Consider the following 9,148-nt stretch of genomic DNA (forward strand, 5'->3'; position numbering starts at 1 on the left):
ATTTTAAAAAGAGATAAACAGGTACGTTTAACCCTATATATATTGTAATTACTTCGATATGTGTAGAACTTTAGTTATTGGTTTAAATATTTCCAATCTATTGGGTAGGTGAACTAATTTTTTGCCCTCTTTTACAATGCTTTTATTTTATCAGCTGTAGATACTCATCAGAATCAAGAAAATGATTGTTTGATCATAAAGAAGAGTTCAACAGAGAACAGGAAATCCTGTTATTTCAAATCAGAAAGAAAATGAGGAAGCAGCAGTTACAAGAGAATTGGAAAAAGTGAAACAACAGTTTTTGAAATCATGAACCAATGTGAAAACAATGGCGGACCTAAACATCATAAAAAAATGTATCGCTCCAATAGAACCGTCATTGGGAGCATTAGAAAACTGCCCACCCATAGCTGTAACTTCCACTACCCAATACTACGATTTTATTCAACAAGAAAATCGAGGGTATCCAATATTATTTTCACTTGTTGGTACCAGCAATGTTGAAATGGTATCTATCACGGAAATGAAAAACCAAAAAATTCTAATGAAGTTTTAGCGGAATTTGTAGATGATGCGATAAATATTATTGATAATGGCATTTTCATTCAGGGAGAATTGTATAATGTCAAAATAAAATCTTTGCGATGCACCAGCAAAACACTGAGAAAAATGAATTGAATAAACAGGATAATTGACATTCGAATCTTTGCAACACATAAACAGTTTGCGTACAATAAATAAAAATGGAATAAAATCTGAACAAACTACATCAATTATGGTAAATGATGGACCTTAAGTAGCTCAATAATTCAAATTTAGTCAAGCCAGATAAAATGTTTAGTAAGAACGAAGTCAAATGACCGTTTCATTCGCAATACATGAAAAGTTTGCGTACCCCAAGTAATTTGACTATTAAAAAATAAAGTTATTAAAATAGATAAATTGATTATTTGTGGTACACAAAAAATAAGTTTCATCCATATATAACATTTTCAGTCAATTAATAAATTCATTCAAAACAAGAAAATCTGTTTGTTCGCGAAAGCGATCGAAAATGATCGATTGTGGCCGAATACCGTGCATGACTAGGGTTAGTGCCAGTCTGTGCCTGTCTTCGTGAAATTTGAATTTGCAACTGCTATCAACTGCTGCCCTGCTATCTCACTGCAACCGACATTCGCTAGGTGCTAGGTGGTCTGCTGCTCTGTTGGTCATTATCATTAGTTTTATTGGTCAATGCAGTTACAGTTTTTAGTGAGTTTAAGTACGTGATTTCTGATAAATGGAAATGGAGTATGAAAAATTACTCGCTGGCTGGGGGTTAGACTTCCTTTCAGAAAGTTTCAGAGGTAAGTGCGTATGTTTTCTGGTATTATTTAGGATAGGAGGATAATAAGTCGGACATCTAACATCTTTCAAGGGATTTGCCGCCAATATTACTGAAAGCCGTTAGAATTATTCAGTTTACAGCCCCCCTCATATTTTTGAATTTCAATGTTTTTTCGTAAATTGAGGATTGGGTACAAGACACAACCATCAGATTACCGAACCTTGCATTATAAAGGGTTGTACAACCTCATAATTAAAATTTATTTTCCATACAGGGCTGAAATTGAAACTGTAGTTCATATGGAAATCATTATGGAAAAAATAATTTCAAAATATTTGAGGCGGTACACACAACCTATATTCATACTAACCATTGCATTTTTTTCATTTCTTTTTCCTCAATTGGCCTCTAGAGTCTAGAGAGTCTAGAGAGGTAATCCCATTTTCATTTTTACAGAAGAGGGTATAACAGACGAAAGTTTCGACTTATTGGACGATGATACTATAAAGGTGATGGTTCCAAAGGCAGGCCCGAGGCTCATTTTTAAAAAAAAGTTTGAAAGTCATGTAAATAAAAAATTGCAAAAAAGTCCTGAAACAACTGTTAGAAATTATAAGGTATAATATATTTGTTTCTTCAAACAATGAAAATTTTATATAATCATCTTGGATTTTAGTATTTCGAAGAGACTGAGAGCACGTGTTCCACTGAAACCGCAAATTCTATGTTGATAATGAATCCAGATGAAGAATTGAAAGTGCTCCTAGAGTCGTTTGATGAGTTAGAAGATAATTTAAATCATAGTAAGAACTCATCGAAGAGAAAAGTTTCACTCACTGGAGATGAACCATTTAATAAAATGGCAAAAATTCCTAGCATTTTTTATCCATTGGTGAGTGTGGGTTCATGTTAGTGAGGGTTATTTATAAAACTTCTAATTTTTAAGGATATGGAATCAATTCTCAAGAAAACACCAGTCCTATTGTATAACAGGGCCAAATTAAACAATGATTATAGAAATAAACTTTCCAAAATATTAGTAAATGAATTGATATTTGCTACCGGGAAGAGGTAATTTATTAGTTTACTGTTTACATCCATTTCCCAATTTACTTCTTTTGTGTATTATTATGGTTCCTAAGAAAGCATTATATATGTTTCAGTATAAAAAGAGAGGCATTTGTAAAAGTGTGCGAAGAAATAGTACAGCTCTTTCCCAATGAAGTGACTGAAACATATTACATACCGTATGTTTCATCCAAACATGGATTAAGAAAACAAGCAGCAAGGGGGAAGTTATGGTCTCGTTACCAAAATGTAAGGGCTCTTTTAAGAATGACGTCTGATCCAAAAAAAATTGAATCTGAAGTTGAGGGAGAAAGAGAAGATTCAGATGAATTGAAAAATGATTTGATATTCTTGGAGAGTGCAGTGGAACCTTTTGTTAGAATTTTGGAATCATGGGAAAGAACTTTTGATTACAGACAAAATCTTTTCAAAGAACCAAGCTTTGAAATCGATAAAATTTTTAATAAGTTCCCATGTTCAAAAATGCCTTATGCCTTAGAATTGGTGAGTTAGCCTTAAAACTTTTTGTGTTTTTAACTAAGTAAATTTATAAACACTGCTTATTATCCTTCTCATCTTTCTCTTATTCATCGTTAGTTAATATAACAATTAAAATATTTTATTAATTTCAGTTTGAAGCAGACTTCAATCGGATATACCCTGAGAAAATTGATATTGTTCATTCAGAGGGCCCAAAAATATGTAGGGCAATCATTAAAGAAAGTGAAGAACGTAAGGTTTCACCATTCAAAGAAGATATAGAAGATACAAATAAAAAAGCTCTTTTTCTATTGCCATACATGTTTTCACCAGTAACCATCAAAAAAGGAAAGTCTAACTCTGGAATATATAGACCTACAAGAAAGGAAGTACAGGAAAGCTTTTTTGTACAAGCTGAGGTAAGAACAAAATGTAGTTTGGTCATACAATATGCAATTCATTCATTTGTTTCAGAATTTTGAAGAAATAGAAGATCTCATCTCCAAGAGATCAAAGTTGTTGGATCCTTTAGAAATACCAATTCAACCGTTTATGGCAGAGGTAGGGAATCATTTTTTCATTTACTTCTACGGAATGCAATATAAACTTGATTCGAGTTTGAGAAGTTTGGAGCTTTTATATAAAATCTACCACTCTCTTAACTTGGAGTACCCAGCCGAGTCAAAACATGTATGGCAAGTTATTCAAGATGCAATATTCAAAATGCCTATCAGTGGAAAGAGCAGCAACGTCGTTACCTTCCTTAATGATCTCAAAGTTCATACAGTATAATTTCAAATCTAAGTACTGATCTTAGTTTCAACGCAAAATAGTCATTTCCAGAGTTATATTATCTTCATTGCATTAATTAATTTGCACTAACAACGTGTCTTTATTTCATATTCATAAGGTACTTGGTTTTAAAAAATGCCTATATGTTTCAAATGTCAGTTAGACTATAAAAATTTAAAAGGTTTGGTCAACCATCTCATAATAATCCACAAATGTAAAGATGCATTTCAATGTGGTGAACAGAACTGTAATAGAACCTATCAGACTATACATTCTTTTAGACAGCATTTTTTCAAAAAACATAGCTGTAAGCCCATTTCATATTCGCCTAGATGTGAACAAATTTCTTCATTGAATTTATCACCTTTGATAGATGCCAATGATCAATATTCACAAAGAATTATCCACAGTCCAGAAATGGAAGAAAAAAATATTTCTAAACCAGATTTTTTCAAAAATTTTTGTGTGCGCATGGATGGAAATATGTCGTTGTTTTTAGCAAATTTTTATGCAGATAAAACCTTATGTAGAAAAGATGTTCAGAATATTATGATCAGCATATCGGAACTCTTAAATGAACCATTGAATATTTTGCAGTCTTATCTAATCGAGGAAGGCCGTTCACTTTCAGATCCAAAAGAAATAAATAAGTTCTTCAAAAAAATGAAGGAGATTTTCAGTAATTTTTCTCAGTATAAAAGTTTCAAGCAGTTCAAAGATATGGGGAATTTCATTGAACCTATTGAATATGTTGTGGGAAAGAAACCTGATTTGTTTGCTAATAATACTATAATGTCTAAGACTTATAGGGCAGCATTTGTTCCTTTTGAGTCAGTTATTGAATTTGATGGTATAGGTGGACTGTATTATGGATTTGTTGAGCACTGATTTTAAACTTATTTATTTACAGAAAAGCAAGGAATTTTATAGATATTGATACATATGTGAATATATCGTCACGCTTGTGGTGGTGTGCGTGGGTGAATGTTAACTTGACGACTGACTCTGGTATTTATGTCCCCTTCGTTGGATCTGGTCTTTTTCCATCATCAAGTCGTATTGGGGCGGGAAATACCATGGTTGTTGCTAGGGGACGAAAGATCTCTGGAGCGGCGGGAACATCCTCCCCACCTTGAAAGTACCCTCTTTCAAACATCTATAAGGAGAGGACAGATTTTCTGGAACCCTCGCTTGACCACTCCGGAGGAAGTCTTTATAGTGGCCACTCTACAAACTCCGTCGGGACCTGGGTGTAGATGGGTAATTCGTCCTAGCTGCCACTGGGTTGGCAGGTTATGGTCATCTTTTAATAGAACCAAAGCGTTTTCCTGTAGTGCGCCTTGGGTTTTTTCCATCTTTGGCGAAGTTGCAGCTCGGAGATGTACTCTGTCTTCCAACGTCGCCAGAAATGCTGTGTCATTTGTTGGACTAGTTGGAAACGATCTAGCCTATTGATTTTGACATCAGTGACATCCTCGTCTGGGGCAGCAATTAGTGGCCTGCCAATTATGAAGTGAGCAGGAGTCAAAGAAGTTAGGTCATTTGGATCTGAACTAAGGGGAGATAGTGGACGGGAATTTAAAATTGCCTCCACTTGACACAACAAAGTGGATAATTCCTCGAACGAAAGAGGTGTTTTGGATATTACTCTTTTAATGCGGTGCTTGGAACTTTTGACTCCGGCTTCCCAGAGTCCACCAAAATGTGGCGAATAGGGCGGTATGAATTGCCAATCAATATATTGTTCAGATGAGAATCTTTTGATATTGTTGATGCTAGAAGGCATTACTCTGGCGTTGGGTAAATCGCTCATTAAATTCATTGAACTTACAACCTTATGTGTAAGGCGTGATAATAGTACTGCGCCGCAAAGCTCTAATCTTGGTATGCTGACAGTTTTTATTGGTGCCACTTTGGATTTAGCACAAAGTAATGAGACACGTATATTGCCATCTTTGTCCAAACTACGTAAATAGACGCACGCGCCGTAGGCTCTCTCTGATGAATCGCAAAACCCGTGTAGTTCGACCCTTATACAATTTTGTATTATAGCGTGCCGCGATATAGACAGGTTATTCAGTATAGGCAATTCGTGCTGAAAGGCGAGCCAAGTGCATTTTATAGATTCTGGAATAGGATCGTCCCAAGACGTCTTAGTTGACCACAATTCTTGCAATAGAATTTTGGCTAAGATTATGCAAGGACTTAGTAATCCTAGAGGATCAAATATTTTTGACACAATGGACAAGATGGATCTCTTTGTGAAATCTTGATGCTCATGATTGATATTGATATTGTACATCAAATTATCGTTTTGACATGACCAAGTCAAACCTAATGTTTTTGTCTTATCATTTTTAGAAAATTCGAGATTATCGCGAGCTAGGTCAGATTGAACAATATTGTGTAGAACTTCGGATGAGTTGGAGTACCATTTTCGGAGCTCGAAACAACCGCCTGTCAAAACATCGGAAACCTCGCGACATATTCGCTGCGCATCTGGAAGAGAATCCGCGCCTGTGAGCAAGTCATCTACGTAAAAATCTTGCTTAATTATACGAGCTATGTCTGGTTTGATATCATGAATATCTTGGGCTAATGCGAATAAGCATCTTATGGCGAGAAAACTGGCCGAAGCTTGACCGTAGGTGACGGTGTTGAGCTCGTATGTACATAGCTCCTTTGAAGGGTTATCGCGCCATAGTATCCGCTGTAGTGGTCGCTGTATTGGGTTGACCAAAACCTGGCGATACATTTTCGCTATATCGGCGGATATGACGAATTTATATTTACGAAATCTCAATATTATGGAGAATAATTCATTTTGTAGAACCGGCCCTATAGCTTGAATATTGTTTAGAGATATACTGTTACTAGTCGGAGCCGAAGCATCAAATACTACTCGCAGCTTTGTGGTTAGACTTGACTCTTTTAGCACGCCGTGATGAGGCATATAGTATTCTTGATCAATGGTTGGGCTGTCTACTATTGTCATATGGTTTAAATTGATGTATTCGTGCATAAACTTTCTATACATAGTTCCTAGCCTTTCGTTTCTTAGTAAACGCTTTTCTAAGGCTAGAAAGCGAAGCTTTGCCTGAGACCTTGATTCTCCCAGAACTGAAGGTTCTTGCTTGAGCGGCAAATTGACTACAAACCGTCCATCGGGATTTCTTGTCGTAGTTTCCGCGAATAACCTTTCACATAAAAGTTCATCTGGGGAAAGAATCTTCTCATTGGACAATTCTTCAATTTCCCAAAATTTTGTGAGCGCTTGAAGTAGTTCTCGATTTAAGCTTAGATTACACGAAACAGTTTTTGGGTTAACTATACCGAGTGGTCCGGATACGATCCATCCTAGCTTAGTTTTTTGTAAGTAGGGACCGCGTTTGCCTAAGACCAATTTATTGTTATCTAGGAGCTGCCAAAACAGATCGGCACCGATCAACATATCGACAGGACCGGGCTTATGGAATTCTGGATCCGCTAACAGTATATGAGATATTATTGCAATACTAGGCATTTGACTAGTTATCTCTGGTAGGATATAGCAAATTAAATTTGTGGAAAATCTATTGACTTGGGACTTGAGTTCGATATTGCATTTAGTTTTTACAGATGAAATGTTGTTTGCTATGCCGTATATCTCAAGATTGCTGGATTGGCCAATAACGTTCAACTTTCTTTGCAGGCGTTCCGTAATGAATGATGTTTGAGAACCGCAATCCAGAAGGGCTCTTACCGAATGCCATTTACCAAAATTGTCCGATATTGATACTCGAGCAGTTGACAGTATTGTTTGCCCTGTTGAACATTGGAGCACGCCACTGCTCAGAACATTCGCGCTGGACGGCTCGTTATCGTTCTCGTTCGATTGCACTCTTCTAATACTATCGTCATGTAAAAGAGAGTTATGGCGAGACCTGCATTTTTTACATGGCCCTATTTTACACTTGCTTATAGGATGCCCTTCTCGCAGACAGTTAGCGCATATAGAAGGATTATTTCTGACGTATTGGTTCCTTTCTATTATTGACAAATTTAAAAATTTATTGCATGTATATATTGAGTGATTTCCCTGACAAAAGGTACACGTATAGTGGTTGGAAACTAAAACTCTAGATGTTTCCTTTCTAGCACTACGCATAAAATCTTTACCTGGTCTATTGGAGTTTCTATCGCGGGATTGATTGCTCTTATAATCTAATGAATCCACAAAATTCGCACGCTCGCGTAAAAAACTTAAAAACTCGTCAATATCTGGCGATTCCGTTTTGTTTCGCTGGTGCCGCTCCCAATCACATAGTGAAGCGTTATCGACTTTCTGTGATATCCAGAAAATTAATAAGCAATCCCAATTTTCGACTGATTGTCCTAACTGCTCAATAGCGCCTAAATGTCGAGAAATATTGTCAGCTAATTGCTGTAGCTTATCGCAGGAACCCTTGTGAATAGGTTCAAAAAATAGCAATGCACCTAAATGGTCGTGCAATAACTTTTTTGTATTATTGAATCTTTCGCATAAAGTACTCCACGCTACTGTATAGTTATCTGCAGTATGTTGAATTTTCTTTATTGATGCCGCAGCAGTGCCTTCTAGCGCACCCCGTAGGTAGAAAAACTTCTGTACTGATGTGAGAGATTCGTTTTCATGTATCAAACTTTTGAAAGTATCTCTGAACTCTAACCAATCTTCAAAGTTGCCGTTAAATTTAGGTAATAGAATATCTGGCAACTTTATTCCTACTGATTCGGATTTATAGGAAGACTGAACATTTAATTGAGGACTGGGAAACTCATATCGTTTCAAAAATAGCTTGGCTTTATTAGTTAAGTCGTAGAATTTTTCTTCGAAAGCCTCTCTCTTCTCTGATTGCTCAGGTAAGGCAGTTAACGCACATGTCATTTCAATCTCGTTTTGGACATTATTGAAATTGTTATGGATGTACAAAGTATTTTTCAACCTATCCTCAAATATAGCGATTTCAAGATCTGTTAAATTTTGTTTGCTTATTGCTTGATCAAGGTGCTTCTGAAATGAAGTTAACGTACCGTCAATCAGAGCTCGCTTTCTTTCTAATGCGACTAATTCTGCCATTATAGAAATATTGATTTTAAATAGAAATATAGAAAAGACGAAATAGAGGCAATTTTATAGGGATTAGGAAGGTATGTGAAAAGGAAAGGACTCACTCAGAATATGGACCTGCTAAACCTTGCTCGTCTCTAGGGATTATAGGTGCTGGAGTGGCGGCTTCGGGACGTCTCTTTGGTTGGACGATTGCCCTGCTTTCAAAATCCAGACACAGGCACTTGACTTGGCGTCGCACAATTCTCGGCTGTATTGTATTCACGTATGGAAATTATTGTAATTCCTTGATTTTCTTGAGTATCCGCTCGATGGACCATGAATTTGATGGTATAGGTGGACTGTATTATAGATTTGTTGAGCACTGATTTTAAACTTATTTATTTACA

The 9,148-nt window shown here is 36.2% G+C and overlaps 2 protein-coding genes across 2 annotated transcripts; one reads left to right on the top strand and one right to left on the bottom strand.

The window, feature by feature from the left end:
- Positions 1–2,665: 2,665 nt before the first annotated feature.
- Positions 2,666–3,741, top strand: LOC123320983. The gene is made up of 3 exons (XM_044908484.1): positions 2,666–2,902; positions 3,031–3,297; positions 3,353–3,741. Exons 1-3 carry the CDS (start codon positions 2,666–2,668, stop codon positions 3,668–3,670), a joined length of 822 nt encoding a protein of 273 aa, XP_044764419.1. The 3' UTR covers positions 3,671–3,741.
- Positions 3,742–4,976: 1,235 nt separating this feature from the next.
- On the bottom strand, positions 4,977–8,768 carry LOC123320984. Its single transcript, XM_044908485.1, has one exon. The coding sequence runs from the start codon at positions 8,766–8,768 to the stop codon at positions 4,977–4,979; it is 3,792 nt and encodes a 1,263-aa protein (XP_044764420.1).
- Between the last annotated feature and the right edge of the window lie 380 nt (positions 8,769–9,148).

Source organism: Coccinella septempunctata, chromosome 9 (genome assembly GCF_907165205.1).
Source record: "Coccinella septempunctata chromosome 9, icCocSept1.1, whole genome shotgun sequence".
NCBI lineage: Eukaryota > Metazoa > Arthropoda > Insecta > Coleoptera > Coccinellidae > Coccinella > Coccinella septempunctata.

Bases quoted from the DNA above. Each gene is read 5' to 3' on its own strand.
- LOC123320984 (XM_044908485.1), bottom strand. From the start codon at position 8,768: ATGGCAGAATTAGTCGCATTAGAAAGAAAGCGAGCTCTGATTGACGGT.
- LOC123320983 (XM_044908484.1), top strand. From the start codon at position 2,666: ATGACGTCTGATCCAAAAAAAATTGAATCTGAAGTTGAGGGAGAAAGA. The intron at 2,903-3,030 runs GTGAGTTAGCCT...TATTAATTTCAG, and splicing joins TGCCTTATGCCTTAGAATTG to TTTGAAGCAGACTTCAATCG. The intron at 3,298-3,352 runs GTAAGAACAAAA...CATTTGTTTCAG, and splicing joins GCTTTTTTGTACAAGCTGAG to AATTTTGAAGAAATAGAAGA.